Source organism: Danio rerio, chromosome 1 (assembly GCF_052040795.2).
Source record: "Danio rerio strain M-AB ecotype USA chromosome 1, GRCz13ab, whole genome shotgun sequence".
In the NCBI taxonomy this organism is placed as follows: Eukaryota; Metazoa; Chordata; class Actinopteri; order Cypriniformes; family Danionidae; genus Danio; species Danio rerio.
This window is the reverse complement of record NC_141021.1, coordinates 57732501-57752500: the sequence shown is the minus strand read 5'-3', so window position 1 is coordinate 57752500 and position 20000 is coordinate 57732501. Positions and strand designations below refer to the sequence as shown.

The 20000-nt window shown below is 36.3% G+C and overlaps 1 protein-coding gene across 4 annotated transcripts in view; it reads left to right on the top strand.

Annotated features, from left to right (window-relative positions):
* Positions 1–20000, top strand: part of vps54 (VPS54 subunit of GARP complex) — a 34753-nt gene that overhangs the window by 5919 nt on the left and 8834 nt on the right. For 2 of the 4 annotated variants that reach the window (XR_015475806.1, NM_001130776.1), the window contains 14 exon segments: positions 142–316; positions 762–1003; positions 2614–2695; positions 2808–2842; positions 4560–4691; positions 5364–5749; positions 6872–6998; positions 12263–12370; positions 12458–12510; positions 15041–15137; positions 15526–15908; positions 19300–19423; positions 19595–19776; positions 19976–20000. The exon segment at positions 19976–20000 is cut by the window's right edge and continues 91 nt beyond it. Coding sequence is in view for 2 of the 4 variants with exons in the window: in NM_001130776.1 (NP_001124248.1) it covers positions 157–316; positions 762–1003; positions 2614–2695; positions 2808–2842; positions 4560–4691; positions 5364–5749; positions 6872–6998; positions 12263–12370; positions 12458–12510; positions 15041–15137; positions 15526–15908; positions 19300–19423; positions 19595–19776; positions 19976–20000 (2136 nt within the window). In the remaining 2 variants the exon portion in view is untranslated. 4 annotated transcript variants of the gene reach the window in all.

Here is a 20000-nt window from a genome sequence, read left to right as displayed (position 1 = left end):
CATTTAACGCAAGATATTGCAGAAAATTACACCTCTTTATTCAATATTCTGGTTCAAAATTTGCCATAATACTATAGTAAAATCAGTAGGAACTTTCAGCTCTATCAGGATGTTCATGTGTGTGTCTGTGTGTGTTTCTAGTGAGGATCTGCAGTGATGTCCTCCAATCAGGGTTCGTCTCCGATCCCTCAGTGCAGTGGGGCAGGAGGAGGAACCAGTGATGGGTTTTTTCGGAAGCACAGAGAGCCTCCACTGGCCCCCAAACACTATCGGACGGCCCGCTCGCTGCCGGACGTCTGCCCTAAAGAGCCCACCGGTGAGAAACGCTTGATCACAAGTCATTTCTGACACCTTTTTTGGTTATTGCTTCGTCATCATAACCATCTAAAATCATAAAATATCATAAAAATTTGCTCTTTGTTTTAGACATTAACCCCCCAATGCATTATAAATTAAAAAATAACCTTAATATATTCTTGCTATCCATTATTTTTTATTATTACCATCATATGTATTATAATTTTATCTTTATTTATTCTTTATTTTTATTTAATGTTGTTATTATTATCATCATAATAATACTAATTATTATTATTATTATTTTATTATGTAAAATGAAAGAGAAAGTGTGATGTAAACTGTTTGCTGTGTTTACATGATTGTAATGTACAAACTGAAACTCTAATAAATATATTTTAATTAAAATAATAATAATAACCCTAATGTCAGGCATAATAAACCCATAGTGTTCTTCTGCACAGGTGATGGCGGTGGTCTGTGCGAGGGTCCGTCTGTTGTGGCCGATCAGCACCGCTGGACTGTGTATAACTCTAAAGTGAATCTCCCCGCGGCACTCAATGACCCCCGGCTGGCCAAAAGAGAGTCTGACTTCTTCACTAAAACCTGGGGCTTGGATTTCAGCGAGACCGAAGTCATGCCTTCATTCTACCTGCCCAACATCACCCGAGAACACTTCAGCTCATACCTGCAGGACACAGCTCAGGTGAACACACACACACACACATCAATAATTCACACACACAGAGAGTCCTGAAACTGCCTCACAGACAGCACTACATACAGTTAAAGGCAAAATTATTCACCCTCCTGTGAAATATATTTGTTCTTTTTTTAAATATCTCTCAAGTGATATTTAGCAGATGGAGGAAATTTTCACAGTAATTTTGAAAATATTTTTTCTTCTGGAGAAAGTCTTACTTATTTTATTTTGGCTAGAATAAAAGCAGTTTTTAATTTTTTAAACCCATTTTAAGGTCAATATTATTAGCCTTTAAGCTGAAGACTGTCTTGAATACTTATATCTTGAAAATATTATTTACTGTCATCATGGCAAAGATAAAATAAATCAGTTATTAGAAATGATTTATTAAAACTATTATGTTCAGAAATGTGTTGAACAAATCCTCTTGGGGAAAAACTTTATAAAATAATTACTTTATATGAATATTAATGATGCCTAAATAAAACAAAATACTACTTTAATGACAAAAATAATGACAAAAGCACATTAAAAAGTAGCAAACGTTACAATAATACACTCGTTTAGCTCTCATTTCTGCTCTAAATGTTAATTAAAATTATTCAAATGCATCTCAGTAATTGAAATAAAATTCTTTATTTGTATGATTATCGGATGAAAAGCTTAAATGGAAGTTACAAATGTTTCTTGGGAAACAAAGTGAAATAAAACAGTCCTGAATTAAAATAATACTGAAATGAAATCTACTCTTACTGTAAAAGATGTTATGCCAGAATGTGAGATTTAGAGATTAACAGTTTTATTGATTCTCAGGCAAATTTCAGAATGCAAAACAGAATAAAGCTCTGTAAAGAATTAACAGTTTACCCTATTAACCCAAACTAATCAATAACAACGCTTTTAAGGTCCCGACTTGGCTGTCATTAAATGCAAATAAAGCCTCCATCTTTATATAATAAAGAGAAAATTTGAATAAAATACAATAAAATAAAATAAATAGGTAAGTTTATAGAATGTGAGATTTTAAAGACTTTTAGATAAGGATATCATATGTCCTTCTGTGTACTTTGATGGATGTTTTAAAGAATAGCTAAATAAAAAGCATAAGAAACCAAGAAAGGTCCCGACTTCTGCCAGAATCAAATCAAAATCAAATCAAACATGTTAATTTTTCTCAAGAAAAAAAAAGTTAAAACTGAGTAATTTTCCTTCAAACCACTGTACATTGTTTTACAGGAAAATTTGTATTTATTTGTTTTACAATTATTGGTTTTGCTTTATTTTACATTAAAACATATTAATAAAACAGTGTTGTTCATTCTGTTCAATTATTATTTTTTTTAATAAAAAAAAAAAAAAACCCTACAAAAAGTATCGATAAAAGAACCCTCAAAGTACCAAACCAATAAGTGGCATTGATAAAAGTAGTAATAAGATTAAAACCTTAACAATACCCATCCCTATTCATGACTCTTGGTTTTCCGCCGAGTGTCTCCTGCTAAGGAAAAACCCTCAGCGTTTACTCCAGAAGATCTGCTTTTGGTTCTATGCATTGAAGATGTGTTATAGAAAATCCACTTAATGATTATATGTGTGTGTTTTGTGTCTCTCAGAGGGAGAAGATTCACGAGCGCTGCAAGAACATTTGCCCAAGCAAAGACGATCTGTCAGTGTCCAGCATCACTAATAATCACGGTACTCTTTACTTCACTTCCAGCACATATTAAATCAGTGTGTGTCCATGTGTGGAGAATCTTACATTTCTGCATATAAAGTGATTTGTAATGTGTGTGTGTTTTTTTTGTAGAAAAAGCCCGAGCTGAACTGGAGCAGGTGCCCAAGGTGAGAATGAAGATTATCACATTTTACCTTCAGATTGGGGCTGCACGATATTGGAAAAAAACTGATATTGAGATATTTTTTATTGTTCTGTGATTAAATATTGTGGTAAATACAGTTTCACAAGATAGTTGAATTGCACTATTTGACGATTTAACAGTTTCCAGGTACAGAAATTGAATAATCACTATGCAAAAATGCTTTTCTTACTTGGCTTTGTCTCATTTCTAGTCAAAATATCTTTAAAAAAAAAATCTTAGATCAAGTAAAAATATTATTCTGTTTTAAAATTAAGGTGAAATAAAGCTAAATTAAAAGTTTTTCCTTAAAACAAGCACAATTTCAACTAGTGGGTAGGTTAAATTATCTTGTTTTCACTTTTAAATGTAAATATTTGGACTAGAAACAAAGACGAAAAAAAGTTTGTTGCATAAATTGTATAAATACAGCGATTAAATACAATTCTCTAGCTAGTCAACTATGATCCAGACATAACATTGCATATCTTGCGACGTGACTATTGCAGATGCGCACTTTGCCATATCGATGCTGAAGTGATATATTGTGCAGCCCTGATTCAGAAGTATACATCAACATTTTTTGCCCCCTATGAATTTTTTTAAAAATGTTTTTCTAATGTTTCCCAAGTGATGGGAATCACAATATTTCCGATTAGTTTTTTTCTTCTGAGGAAAGTCTTATTTGTTTTAGTTTGGCTGGCAAATGTTTTTTTTATAAAAACTGCTGTGGTCAATATTATTGGCCCCCTCAAGAAATAGTTGTTTTTGATCGGCTACAGAACAAACCACTGCTGTCAAATGACTTGCCTAATTACCTTAACTTGTTTAGTTAAACCTAATATAAGTGAAGTTTATTTATAAGCTAATTTCGAGAGGATCATATGCTTATGATTATCCATGGCTTGTCTCGCATTAGCTAACAAATGATCCACAATCAGATGATTTTTAATTCACTATAAATAACCACAGTTTCTTACCACAGCCATCTTCATCTTGAACAATTCCCTCTTCCACCCCTACTCCTCCTCCCTTTTCCGTGACATGGCAGTGGTTAGCACTGTTGCCTCACAACAAGAATGTCACTGGTTCGAGTCCTTACCAGGCTAGTCGACATTTCTGTGTGGAGTTGACATGTTGTCCCCATGCTTGCGTAGGTTTCCCCTGGGTTTTCCGGTTTCCCCCACAGTCACCATAAATGAGCTCTTAGTCAGTGTATCTCTCCATAGCAGTCCCAAATTTGCCATAAGCCATAAATAAGCAAGGTAGTCCTTGAAATCTACCTAAGCTCAAACTCCCCTTTTGACCTGCAAACGAGAGGGGACCCCGGGCTCAAGGATCTTCTGAGCTCAGCGCTCTCTCCTGGGACAGCATGCCAAACAAGCTTTACAATCAATCATCAGCTAACTGTGAACTCTTGAATTTCACTTTAATAATAGTATTAGTATCTTGCACAATAACTAGGATAATATCATGTATTCTCCCGATAGTGAACACAAAGGAAATGAGTTATGTGTAAATATGTGTTGCAAAAACGTAATTAAACAGCATTTGGGAAAATTTGAAAAATAATTAATATTTTTACAGCATGGCTAAAAACTTTGTCTTCAATTGTTTGTATTTTAAAAGGAATGAATTATTTTCTAAACTGAGGAACTGTGAATTGGTCAGTAAGATGTGTTTCTGCTTTTCACTTTCTCCAGATCTTCATGAAGCCGGAGTTTGTGTTAAATGATCCCGCCACCTTTAATGCCGTGTTGCCGTGGTCTCACTTCAGCGTCGCCGGGGGAAAGAATAGCAGAGATGTTGCATCATCACGGTTACTACAGGAAAAGGTGCCAATCTCTGATTATCTGGCAACGTAACTGATCACCATCAGTCAGTTAATTTTTTTTTTGTAATTTATCATTTTTTAAAGTGATTAGTACTTACATTTTTTTATATTGTTTCAAAAGTTATTTTAGTTTTAGATTTTTATACCTAGGTTATTTTAGTATATCATGTTAAACTATTGTTTTCTGTGGCTTAAATATCCTTAAACAAGTCTTAAAGGTGCTGTGTGTACGTTTGGTTCTTTCTAAATCATACAAATATCATCTTATGTTTGCAGATATTTAAGAAAGATGCTTAGTGAACAACAATGCTAAAGTCAGTTTGTGTCATCAATCTGGCAACCTGTGCGTGTGTGAAGTTGTCGGAGAGGCCGGGTTAAAAAAATCTTTTATTTGTGATTTAATGTACTATAATAACATTAACTAGAACATAAAAAGGCCATTTCAGAATACACAGAAGGTTTCACTCAGCGTAGTACAATATCTTCAAGAAAGCATAAGAAAAAAATTGATTAAATAAAATAATGTATGTAGAAGTGTGTAGACTCTGCATACGCCAAACCAATCAAGCCTTTATTTTGAATTTAGACTGCGATACCTATTACAACCACTAGGTGTCAATCCTACATACTGCACCATTCATTTTCTGTGTACTGTGTGTATCTGTGTGTGTAGTTGAGTCATTATCTGGACGTGGTGGAGGTGAGCATCGCTCGTCAGATCTCTCTTCGCTCCGAGGCCTTTTTCCACGCCATGTCGTCTCAGCACGAGCTGCAGGACCAGCTGCGCGAGACAGCGGACGCCGTGGCTAAACTCCGCGCCCGAACCGCTGCCATCGACCGAGTGATGTGCCGTGGGCCACTGCGAGTGCTACGCGACGCTCTCACGCGCAACAACTGCATCAAACTGCACAACAAGCTGAAGCTGATGGCGGCCGTGCACCAGACGCAGCCCACCGTACAGCTGCTGCTCTCCACCTCAGAGTTCGTGGGGGCGCTAGAGCTCATCGCCACCACCAAAGAAGTGCTGCAGCAGGAACTGCAGGGCATTCACAGCTTCAGGTGCGCACATACACATGCTCTCTACACTATGCATGGGATGATAACCGGTTTCCAGGTTTACTACGGTTTGGGTTTTTTGCTATACCGTTCTTAAGGTATACTTATTTATTTATGTTTAAATATTTCGTATATCAGCCAATAATTTCAGCGGTTTTTTTTTTCCTGGTTAACATGACGTTTAATAGTGATTAATAATGTTTTTTTTTATGTTGTTCTGGCCTTTTGGCTGAGGCCAGGAAAGTGTGGTTGCATGCTTTATCTTCAGTGGTCATGCTCCCGAATGGGTAATATATTGGTTAATATAATTTGATTGTATAACACACTATAGCTGCGTCCCAAATGGCACACTATACACTACGCACTATGTACTTATGCACACACTCAACAGGATAGTATATGCATGTAGTGGCGTCCCAAATGGAACACTAATGGTTATTCACTAAGCGGAAATTCAAACCGTTTCCCTGAGGACGTTTGATGGTTGCCAAATCAGTGAAATAAACGACCGAATTATCAAATAATACCTGCCGTGAGTATTGCCGCATTCACCATCGGGAGGCGCTATAATCACTCTCGTAGGAGAATTTTGCTTTCACCATGCAAAATAAATAAAGTTATTCAACATGTGCGTCCGATAGCTCCGCCCCTTCCGCTATGTAAGCAAGCCTCTGGTCGTTGAGTGCATGAAGTGTCCCATCATGACACACTTCATTTTAGCGGCTGAATGAGTGCATCATCCGGGTAATTAAAGTGCACTTATTATTTCACTTATTAGTTTTCAGTGTGAACACACTACTTGCACTATTTATACCACAAAATGGCATAGAATAGTGCATAAGTTTGCGATTTGGGACGCAGCTTATGACTGTGTGTATTTGGTGATTGTTCCACATTTTTATATAGACCTGAAATTTAATGTTTTATTCATTTTTAATGTTTATTTATTTAAATATGGGCAAAATATTAACTTGTAATCATTATTTTTTTTATCAGTGCCATAATCATTGTGTTGCACAATATTTGTCATTTTATTAAAGCGCGTGTGTGTGTGTGTGTGTGTGTGTGTGTGTGTGTGTGTGTGTGTGTGTGTGTGTGTGTGTGTGTGTGTGTGTGTGTCTGAAGGCATCTGGGTTCTCAGCTGTGTGAGATGGAGAGGCTGATCGATAAGATGATGGTTGCGGATTTCTCCACTTATGCTCAGAGTGACCTCAGCCGAACCTTTGAGGAGGATGGTCAGGTGCTGGAGAAGGTCAGACAGCGATCACACATGATTCTCCATCATCTTAATGAAATAAGAGTCCACTAGGCCTTACATGGTTTATTAAAGGGCAAAAATCACTTTTTTAAGGGTTTTAAACACAGTTGTTTGCCTTCAGTCTAAGAATATAACCAGGTACTAATGGTAGAAATTAGTTAATTGTATTTTTTATAGTCACACTTGATAAAAACAGTCTGCAGAAACACTTTGATTGACATTCTCCCTTTGCGCATGTCAACAGAGGGGGAAAGCCCCGCCCACTACTGACCATCTCTTTCTCATTAGCATAGGACATTAGTCTTGTTTTTGAATCTGCCAATATGCTGACACACAGGCATCTGTAACTCCGCCCTCTTTTAAAAATAGTACAATCTCATTTGAATTAAAAGTGAGTCACCGAAATGACACAATTAGGATCAGAGCCTCAAAGGGTCAGTTTCAGAGAGTTAGAAAACATTATTTGTGTGCTATTTTGAGGTGAAGCTTCGCACACACACTCTAGAGACATATTTCCCATCTTGTAAAGAGAAGCATAATAGATCCCCTTTAAATAACTAGTTATTTAATCCAAGCGTATTTGTTCAAGACAGCTTAAATTGCTTTAGTTCTTTTAACAGCCACAAGGGGGAGACAAAAACCAAAATACAGAGAGAGAGAGAGAGAGAGAGAGAGAGAGAGAGAGAGAGAGAGAGAGAGAGAGAGAGAGAGAGAGAGAGAGAGAGAGAGAGAGAGAGAGAGAGAGAGAGAGAGAGAGACAGTGCGTTTGTACAACTTCTCTCTTCTAACTGTTGCCACTTTGCCACTTTTATTTTAGGCCAGTTTGTTGTGACTAGTTTCTAACATCTAGCTACAGAATGCAATGCATTTCTTCAATATTTAAAGGTGCTGATACACAAACAGGTCAGTTATTCTGGATAAAATGTACAAATCCAATAACAATAATAATAAATAAAAAGCACACTATATATAACAAAGCCCCTATATTCAAATCAGATGTATGGCAATATATTCAATTGAATATAAGTTTATTTATAGCACTTTTTACAATATTTATTGATTCAAAGCAGCTTTATAAAAGGTGCACATTGTTGCATTACAATCAATTAAGTTAAAGCTACAATCAAATATTTCAAGTTACATTCAGACATGGTTAACCTGCAATTTTATAGCATACAGGTGAAGTCGTGTACATGTTTGATGAAGTGTATTTGTCCTCGATGGTTGGCATCATTTCTTTGTATTGTATGTGTTTATATATATATATATATATATATATATATATATATATATATATATATATATATATATATATATATATATATAAATATATATCATAAATGTACATATATTCTAAATATATTTTAAAATTTATCAAATACAGCAGTTTACTTCATCATCATCACTTTCTGCTGCTTTTCCGGGGCCGGGTTGCGGGGGCAGCAGTGTTAGGAGAGAACGCTAGACTTCCCTCTACCCAGACACTTCTTTCAGCTCCTCTGGAGGAATCCCGAGGTGTTCCCAGGCCAGCCGAGAGACATAGTCCCTCCAGCGTGTCCTGGGTCTTCCCTGAGGCCTTCTCCCAATGGGACATGCCTGGAACACCTCCCTAGGTAGGCGTCCTGGAGGCATCCGAAACAGATGCCCGAGCCACCTCAGCTGACTTCTCTCGATGTGGAGGAGCAGCGGCTCTACTCAGAGCTCCTCCCGGGTGTTAGAGCTCCTCACCCTGTCTATAAGGGGGCACCTTGCCACCCTACGAAAGAAACTCATTTCAGTCGCTTGTATCCGAGATCTTGTCTTTTCAGTCATGACCCAAAGCTCATGACCGTAGGTGAGAATAGGAACGTAGATTGACCGGTAAATCGAGAGCTTTGACTTTCAGCTCAACTCCTTCTTCACCACAACGGACCGGTACATCAACCGCATTACTGCTGCCGCTGCACCGTTCCACCTGTCAATGTCACGCTCTGTCCTTCCCTCACTCGTGAACAAAACCCCAAGATACTTGAACTCCTCCACCTGGGGTAAGGACTTGCCTCCAACCTAGAGATGGCAAGCCACCTATTTCCGGTGGAGCACTATGGCCTCGGACTTGGAGGTGCTGATTCTCATCCCAGCCGCGTCACACTCGGCAGCAAACAGCCCAATTACTAATATGCACATATGTGTTCAGCTATATTTACTGTGATATGTTTATGCAGTGTATGTTCATATTTAGACACGTTACATTTCTCTATGAGCCCCAAAACAGACAATTAATCACATTAATGCAATGATTTATATTGATTAGTTATTAAAAATAAATAAAATGTAATTGAATTATTCGTTCGCCAAATATCATAATGCTTCCAGCCCCTACCGTCCACAGTATCACAGCACAACATAACCCAATCCATCAGAAATCAGTGTAATGTGATGATTTGAGCTCAAGAAAGGCTTATTATCTCAATGTTAAAACATTTTTGCTACTTAATAATTTAATCAAAACCAAAATGTTTTAGAACTTGTTTTAACAGAAATGTCAAATGAGCAACGTAACACTTTATAATGTATATACTATCACTTTTGATTAATTTAATGTCTTTAAATTAACCCTACACCCAGTGTTTTAATAGTAATGTAAAATAAATAAGATCAGAACACAAATCTATTTTCACATTAAGCAGAATCTGTCGCTGAATGCCATTGATGAGCTTCTGTTGCTGTTTCAATATCATCACGTCGCCCACAGGCAGACCACAACAGTGCTCTCCATATTCCCTGTGTGTGTGAATCAGGTCATGTGTGTGTGTTGGTTTGAGGTTTATGTTATGTGGGATCTTCTCATACAGATAACAAAGCAGCCTGCGGCGTCTGGAAAGGTTGGTCTTGTAAGTCTGAGTACCGCGCCGGCGAACCAACCAAACCGCCGACTGCTTTTACATCCTGAATGAAACTACACAGTCACACAGGGCCAAATCAGACTTATTCAAATCAGAAATCAAATCAGGAGGATGTCTGCAGAGTGTAATTCATCTGCTTGTGATGCAAATTTGGAGTTGATGATCCAATAGTTTGAGCATGTTTCTGGATAAAGGTCAACCAATGAATTGGAAATGTTATAATCAATAATTTGGAAAGGTTGGAAGTTTTGTGTCCAAAAAAAATGGAGAATTACTAGAAAAATGGCACAGGATGTCAAAAATAAGGCAGACTGAATTTTTCTAAACACTATTTTTTGTGTTTTTGATTTGATTGATTTTTTTGTTGTTGTTGTGTTTTAGAGGAAAAATCCATCTCACTGGACAGCATATGATTTTTATGCACAATCTGACAGGATCAGATTTAATCGAATCAGAAATCAAATTAAGAAAATCTCTTTAGTTTAAACCTAATTTGCTTGTGATGTGATTGTAAATTTGATCTTATGAATAATGGTGTTTCCATCCAAAGGTTAAAATGTAGCTTAAATAGGAAAAATTTGAAAATTGCTTCGATAAATTTGGAAGGATAAACATTTTGAGTTTAAAAAAAGCTGGTGAATTCCTAGAACAATGATGCAAGTTGTCATTAGTAAAAGTGACCGACTTTGGCTAAACACTAGTTTATTTGCACATCAAGGAATTTAATGTTCATTCATCATAGCTTGAGAACATATTGTTGGAAAAACTATATCCATTGCACTTGAGAGCGTGTGATTTTTCTGCACAATTTTTATTCAAATCAGAAATCAAATCAAGAAAATCTGATTAGTATGAAATTAATTTACTTATAAATTTGATCCTGTAATTATGATGTTTCCATACAAAGGTTAAAATCTAGCTTAAATTGGAAATATCTGAAAATTACATCACTAAATTATGAAGAATAAACATTTTCAGCCCAAAAAAGTAAATGAATTCTTAGAACAACGGTGCAAGTTGACAATAGTAAAAGTTGAAAGACTGAAGTTGGCTAAACACCATGTGCGTTATTTTGCACATCAAGGAATCAACAGTTCATTTATTGTAGCTTAACAACATATTGTTGGAAAAAATATCCATTGCACTTGAGAGCATATGATTTTATGCACTATTTTTCATGATCAGATTTATTCAAGTCAGAAATCAAATCAAGAAAATCTTATTAGCATGATATTAATGTGCTTATAAATTTGATCCTGTAATAATGGTGTTTCCATTTAAAGGTTAAAATCTAGCTTAAATTGGAAAATCATACAAATAATTTGGGAATAAGGCTCTATTTTCAGCTGTCTAACACCATTGCTTTTATTAAAACTGCTGGAAACATTTATCCTACTCACTTACAGTTGAAGTCAGAATTATTAGTACCCTCTTGAATTTCTTTTTTCTTCTTTTTTTTAAATATTTCCCTAAATGATGTTTAACAGAGCAAGGACATTTCCAAAGTATGTCTAATAATATATATATATATATTTTTTAAATAAGTCTTATTTGCTTTATTTCAGCTAGAATAAAAGCAGTTTTTAATTTTTTAAACACCATTTGAAGGTCAATATTATTAGCCCCTTTAAGCTATTTTTTTTCTCAATAGTCTACAGAGCAAACCATCATTATATAATAACTTGCCTCATTACCCTAACCTGCCTAGTTAACCTAATTAACCTAGTTAAGCCTTTAAATGTCACTTTAAGCTGTATAGAAGTGTCTTGAAAAATATCTAGTCAAATATTATTTACTGTCATCATGACAAAGATAAAATAAATCAGTTATTAAAGATGAGTTATTAAAACTATTATATTTAGAAACGTGTTGAAAAAAAAAAAATCTGCTCTCCGTCAAACAGAAATTGGGGAAAAAAATTAACAGGGGGGCTAATAATTCTGACTTCAGCTTTATGCATATTTCTACGCGCATTTTCAAAATGTTTATGCATCTTGCCGTTTCCATTAAGCATATTTTTATAAACCAATATGCCCATAAAAATAAGCCAAATATTATAAAACCAAAATAAATAAACCGAATATCAATCAAAATACCCGAAAGAGTAGGTGGATGGAAACAGAGCCTTTAGCTGAACAACAACATGCTTATATGTGCATCAAATAATTTAAAAAGAAATCCCGCAGTAAATGTTTCCACTATAATTTATTCTCATCTTACTGTATAAAAAGAAATCATCCAACAAAATCAAGAACTTATGATACTGAAGCACAGTTTAATATTTTACATGCATATTTATCTATTGTTTTTTTTTATGTAATATCCAAAAAAGTGCATAAAAGGCTTTTGTGTGTGTTTTTTCTTGCATTCCAGGATCGCTTGCAGTCTCTAGTCTTTGGGCTGTTGCGGCAGAGGAAGCTGGATTTCCTGGACATCTACAGTGAAGAGATGATCCGCGCAGCTAAAAACGTGGTCCGGCAGGTAAAGCAATTAGTACATGAGTTAAAGAGAGTGTATGGTGAAGCCAGGAGTGAATGTTTCAGTGTAATTTCCCGTTTCTCTCTGCAGTGTGTTGTGAAGTCCCTGTCTCAGGTCAATGAGGTCGACGCAGACACTGTCAGGTGAGTTCACTTCTCTATAAATCCCACATTTCAATAATAATTACTAGCCGAGTTTACATCTTAAAGGTGCTGTATGTAAGTTTTAGACTCTTCTAAAGCATGAAAATGACATTATATGTTTGCAGATATTTCAGAAACATGCTAAGTGAATATGTTTATCTGAAAAACAACGCTGAAGTCAGATATTCTGCTTTGAAAGTGTGTTTTCTGTACCGGAACGGCTGTCGTTGTTTTGTTCCCTTTAACCTAGCCAATGCTACTTTAGCCAATTATATTGACCAAATTTTATTAAAGAAATTACCATTAGATCCTAAGATTTTGATCCTGGGTATATTTCCTGTCAGCCCTCTCTTACAAAGCAAAGAGGTCAGATTCATAAACGTGTATTTTACAATTATTATTGCTCTTAATTGGAAAAATATAAATGAACCTAGAATAGGAAAGTGGGTTAAAGAAATGGAATCGCATATGTCAATGGAAAAGATCACGTACATTATCAAAAAGAAACAAAATGTGTTGGAAGATATCTGGAGACCTTTTAATAACTTTCTAAAGTACAATGTAAATGTTGACGGTCTACTACAACTAGAACAAGCTTAGGAATATGGGAAGTATCATGGTCTAAACAGACTCAGGAAACACTCTCTACCAGATTTAAACATATCCCCGCCTTTTTTCTCTCTCTTCCCCTTTTTTATTATATTTATTTATTTGTTTATTTGTTTTTATTTTATTTATTTATTATTATTATTTTATTTATTTTATTTTATTTATTTATTATTATTATTTAACTTATTTTATTTCATTTTATTATTATTATTTTATTTATTTTATTTTATTTGTTTATTTGTTTTTATTTTATTTATTTATTATTATTATTTTATTTATTTATTTAATATTATTATTTTATTTATTTTATTTCATTTATTTATTATTATAATTTTATTTATTTTATTTATTTATTATTATTATTTTATTTATTTTATTTATTTTATTTATTTTATTTATTTTATTTATTTATTTATTTATTATTATTTAACTTATTTTATTTCATTTATTTATTATTATTATTTTATTTATTTTATTTTTTTATTTGTTTTTATTTTATTTATTTATTATTATTATTATTATTTATTTATTATTATTATTTTTATTTATTTTATTTCATTTCATTTATTTATTATTATTATTTTATTTATTTTATTTTATGTGTTTATTTTTTAAGGGAATGGGTTGTTGGGAGGGAGAATGGGGGGTAAAAAGTTTGCTGTGCCTTCATGATTATTGTTCTGTAATTGTGTAATCTGTTGTGAAATGCAAATTGAAAAAAAAAAAAGTAATAAATATATTGTACTTTAGCCAATTATGTTTTAGCACTCCGGGTTGCCTTGGTGGAAAACAGCGTATTTCGTTCAGTCTGTCAGAAATGCTCTGAAAGCTTTCGTCTGTGGCCAAAATGTGACCTCCGGTAGAAAGTAGCAGACACCGAAATGAGATGCAGATTCAGAGTTCCTCATGAGATTATTAATTAGCAAGTAATGTGATTGTTATGAACATAAACATTAGGTGAGGAGGTGACATTGTAACCGTGTGTCCTAGCAACACGCTTCGTGACGAGATACGCAGTGATAAGCAATTTGGCTGTTTGCACCAGACGAAACACAACAGAAATTGAAATACAGCCATTCAGTATGGAATAAAATCACTGTCATAAATGTTTCGTGCGTAAATAAAATTTGTGCATCTGTAATTATAAAATTGAAAAGAAAAACGGAGCATGCAGTTCCAAAATCTGCAATTAGAACAGACACCGATACGACATTTTCTTTGTCTGTTTGTATATGACTGATGAATTTACGATAGTTGTACATTACAAACACGAAATACAGTTTCATTACGGACACGACAACCTGATTACGAGTACAAATCAAACAGCGCCACTCCACTGTCAAAACTACGTCACCGCTGTCACAGGCATTAATAAACAAGCAGTTTTGTTATTCCCTCTTTGAGAAATGTCTGTCATGAGCTGTAATAAAGGTTGAGACTTAATGAGGTCCGTTTTTGCTGTGTTTTTTGGAAAATTTACAGAATCAATCATTAAGAACAGGCCGAGGATAGTGAGCATAATGTAAGTTAACGTTAAAGGCAACGAGCGCAGAGTTTCCATAATTACAGATGCAAGAATTTTATTTACGCAGGAAATATTTATGACAGTGATTTCATTCCATATTCAGAAGCACAGAATATGCACTCACTCAGGACAAGATCAGATTTATAATCTATTTAATACATATAAACCTTCTTTAACATCATTAAATGTAGATGCTGAATCACTCGTGTGTGTTTAGTTCTAAAGTTCAATTTCAAACTGTTTCTTTTATTTTCAAGATCTGCTGCTGCTATCATTAGTAATGCAATAAATGTGATGTAAAATAGCATTCAAACTCACATTGTCAGCATTTAACACTGAATAGAGCACATGAGGGTTACCACAGAGGTTAACTGTGTGTTTGTGTGTGTGATGCAGGATTCATGAACAGATGCGCTTGATGGCGTTTCATCATTGGTTTGATCTGCTGCTGGATATATTTGAACACTTCATTCTGTTCCTCAAGAGGATCAAGGCAAGTTCATATTTGCATGTAGGGAACACTTAATCACTGACATGCCCTTCCTACTTCAAGACGCTTCTAATTTACTTGCCCTTGAGCTCATTTGATGCCCTTGAGCTCAACCACTCTTACTGGCAGAGCTGCCAGAAAACAAAATGCTATTGGCTGTTTTTTAAAAAGGGGAGGGGCTACTCTGTCCTGCCCTCTCTTCATGTTTCAGATGAGATTACCACTAAAATTAAATAAAAAAATTCCAAAGCACTTCATTGAACCTTTAAGAGCATGTCAATAAATGTAGTTGATAACAACAACAACAACAACAAAGCAAGTAATGATCCATTTTTAAAAAATAGTATTACCATAGAGATGTGTGTGCATACTAACACTGTTTTTTTCTTAGGCGACGCTCAGTGTCATCCGTAATGTTGTTCTGGAAGTGCTGGACAGCAGCCAGAGGAGTCGACTTGCGGATGCCACCACAGCAACCAGTCATCCAGATGGCAGAGTAAATGAGGATGAGGAGGAGGAGTCAGGAGGCCCCGCCCTTCATCCGGGAGAGGCGGAGCTTGCGTACCTCACTCACGAGGGTTTGTTCATCAGTGACGCTCTGAATGATGCTGAGCAGCGCAGTGTTACAACAGCAGCACAAACACAGACCAGAGCACAGACGCCGCGTGCAGACGCCTGCGGGAGCGACTCGGCCTCCGCAACCACTGAATCCTCCTCCAGCAGGGAGCACAACTCCAACACTACCTCCTGCCTGCCTGTAGGGGCCGCTGCGCTGTGAGTCAACAAACACGCTGTATATATATTCATCAGTATGGAGTCTGTCAGATTTAGGGATGCACCGATACCATTTTTTTAGGACCGATCTCGATACCAGAATTTTGAGTATCACCCGAAACAGATCAGATCCCAATACAGTGCCTTTTTTTTTTTTATTATTCTGATGATAAACTCAAATAATATATCTTCTTTAGTGAAAATAACAGATCTATAGGCCTACTGTATATGACAGACTGCACAATCTAACTAAACATGATGCTTGCTGTAGACCAGGGATTCCCAAACTTTTTTATTCCGGGACCCACCCAGGCAAGTATTTCAATCTCAAGACCCACCATGATATTTTAATATGGAAAAATATCATTTAAAGTAGTCAAAATATATGGTGTGTGGCTTTTTGGATTTTGCGATTTGATATGCACAAAATGAGGCTCGAAGTGCTTTTTGTGGGATGCTGGCAGTAACTGTGATCATTTTTTTGTTTAAAAAAGATACTCTTCTTTTTTTAAGAAGAGAATATGATCAACCTTTGATTAAGCCCCTTGATTATGATCAAGCCCCGTCACATCGCAGTAAATTCCACTGCTTTTGTATAGTCATAAGAAACGAAATCGCTTTTTGATCGACTACTACAAGCTGGGAAAATGTCAGATAAATATGTCATTGCAATTAACGTTATTGCTGAATTGATCTAATATTTACACATTTGCTTGAGGAAGGAATGATGGGGGTAGTTACATTACGATTACTATTTTCCATAACATCTATGCCCTTCCATAACATTAGCTGACGTTAAAACTAACAGATAGCACTATAGCTATTTATCGATTAGCAAGCTGTCAACGTTGGGATGTAAAAAATAGGGGACAACAAATAGCTTCAAATGATAGAATACATAGCAAACATTAGAAAATATTGACAATAAAATAAAAGGTTTAGCCTATTAAAATCAATGGCCTATACAAAAATTAAATAAAGCTTTAAAATCTATCGATGAAATCTGAATAAAGTTACTATTATTTAGTGAAGAGCAGCAAATGAATCTCTCATTGTGTTTTGTTTGAGAACAGAGATGTTCATGTAAGAATGCACAGATTTATAATGAAGCATTCAACTACATTAATAACTGTTTGTGCTCATTTAAGAGAAAATGAGTAGTGTTTCAAATAAAACACGCAGGACGGAGCAAAAAAAACCCCCGAAAAAAAGGAAGCACTTTTCCGACGGTCCCTTACTGAGAGCCCCGCTCAGCGCGAGCTCTACCGGCTAACCGGCAGATTGCGAGGGCTCAAACGGAGCAGTGCTCGTAATGTCGAGCAAAAAAAAAGAAAGAGACAGCTGTGAAACAGAACCAGCTTTGTCTTTTTGTAGGAAACACACTTTAGATCTTTTTAGGGTAAGATGTGTTTGAGTTATTGCCGTCGATAGTACTGGTTTTGATTCACCACAATGTAAATACAGCTGCAGCTATTTGACGTTGCGCGACTCACCTTTGTTCACTTGTTCACTTTGCGATTCACTAGTGGGTGGCGACCCACAGTTTGAAAACCCCTGCTATAGACTATAGGCTACATTATTTGAGCATTGGTTATGACGTTGATATGATTTGTTGTGGTCCAGCTCATGTTTCCTTACTAAATACTTTTAGTAAGATTTTAAAATAACCAGCATTTTAGCAAAGCCTGATATTGTCCTGCAGGTTTGAAGCAGACTAAACTAAACCATCTGAGGCCAGTTTTACTTAAACATTCCCTCACCGAGTGAGACGGAGAAACGGAAAGCATGTCTGAACAATTTTATTTTTTTTTGTCTGAAAAATTTTCATTTTGAAACTAATTTCGTTTGGTATAATTTGTTTAAGGTGAAGTTTAAAACATTGTCCGCTATGCTTCAGCACACAAACATGACCAACAGGTCTGTTAAATAAAATAGGAAAATATATAAAATGACAGACAGTGCAACATTCACAGTTTGAGAGTAGCCTATGTTAGGCTGTTAATGACAATCTATATGCGCCGGGCCGTCAGTTTCACTTTTAGCCTATTAATTTAATCAACTACTTTGACCACAATGAGCCAGGCTTTACAAGCTATTCGCAGCACTTAAAGTATTCCCCTCAGAAGAATAAAGTCAGTCGGAAGCATGAGAGAACAGAAGCAAGATACTGAGCGGCGCATGTCACCTCTGCGCAGCCCGTGCCTAAATGAAGCGCTTGCATCACTAGCCCCTTTCACACATACAGACCTTTCGGAAAGGTTGTATGTGTGAACAGGTCCTTTTTGAAAATACCGGTAAATTCGTTCTGGCTATTTTCCGGAAAGAGAAGTTGTAACATTACCGGTAATTTGCCGGAATGCTGCGCTGTGTGAATGCAGAAGGAAGATTGACAGAATAAGCGCGTGCACGTCTAGAACGTGCTGACGTGGACGTCTGCTTTAGCCAATCACAACAGTCAGACGCATTTACGTCCGCGTGGTTTGTGAGGATAAAAGCCTTTGAATATTTTTCCAGACACATTTAGCTGCTAGAAGTTAGTCAGATCACGTTTATATGTTCTTCTTAATGCCAACTGTGTAAATAATCATCGATGAGATGCTTATGATAAGCCGTTGTTTGTTTACCTTCAAGCTTTGCGTGTGCCTGTGAAACAGCCTGTGAGCGCCTGCTCACGCACATATTATGAACATCTCGAGATGCGAAAGTGATCCTGCGAAAGTTGTTCACAATATTGATCATCCACAGAGTTTGTAATTTAGTTAAATGTTTACAAATACAAGCGCAGCCGTTTAAAGCTCATTTGTGGTGAATGATGTCAGAATGTACCGGTATTTTGGAATGGATGTGTGAATGCTCTTTTCCGGAAAATTTCCATAACGTCCTCGCCTGTGTGAACAGTGCTTTTTTCAATATACCGGTAAAGTCGTTCCGGAAGTTTTCCAGATATTTACCGGTATCACTGTGTGAAAGGGGCTACTGACACAGCACGCAGCCCTCCAGTATACACTTCCAAAACAGCAGCACAGAGGGGAGAAATCAGTGCGTTGAAGATCTGTCCAATGTCTTATTGAGCCTTTTCTCATTTAAAGTTTCTGGTAGGCCTACTTTGGAGTAGAGAGATTTATTATCTGCTCTAATTCAGTAGAACAATGTACTGAACTTCACTTTAATGTAAATAGTAATGAATGAATGTGAATTTTAATTAATACGGGAATCTATTTTTGTCTAGTGACGAGAATTTGCTCATTTGTAACATTAAATCACAATGCTAAAAACCCTCAAAACATTCAAAAATAAGACAGTTTTCCCTTATTTATGAGCTATAAGTTTATTTTGTGTGTGTGCTGGTGTGAATAAACATCTGACAGACACTGCTTTTAACATGTCCTAGTGAGGACGTCATGCCGTCTGACCTGGAGTTGGGTCGAGTGGCGAATAACGTTCAGGAGCTGCTGTATGCAGCATCAGACGTCAGTCACGACCGCTGCGTCAAAGTGCTGATGACCAGAGCCAAGGTGAACACCTCACTGCAGTCACCGCACACCTCTGCACACCTTTTGCCACAATGTTTTTTAAAGTAGGGTTGCTTTCATGTATTAGTCTGCATAATACAGATTGTGTGTGTGTGTGTGTGTGTGTATGTGTGTGTGTGTGTGTGTGTGTGTGTGTGTGTGTGTGCTCTGCAGGACGGCTCTCTAGAGCGCCTGAGCTCGTCAGAGTTTGTCTGTTTGAGTCAGGCCGTGGAGTCGTTTGTCAAAGACACTGAAGAGCTGTGCGGCAGGCGCAGTGTCAGCCTGAGGGGGGCGCTGCAGAGTCAGGCCAACCGCTTCGTACAGAGATTCCACGAGGAGCGCAAGACTAAACTCAGGTAATGCATCAAGTCCCTTCCAAGGAAAGTCTGTTCACTCTTCTATGCATATCTGCAACACCCATTACGCAACATTACGGCTAATGTTCTGCCATATGTAATCTGCACTGTAGACTGTACCAAACTGTACTGAACTGAACCACTCGGTGTAAATGAGTCATTAGTCAGAATGAGTGTTTATATGTGTGTTTGTGCGCAGTCTGCTGCTGGATAATGAGCGCTGG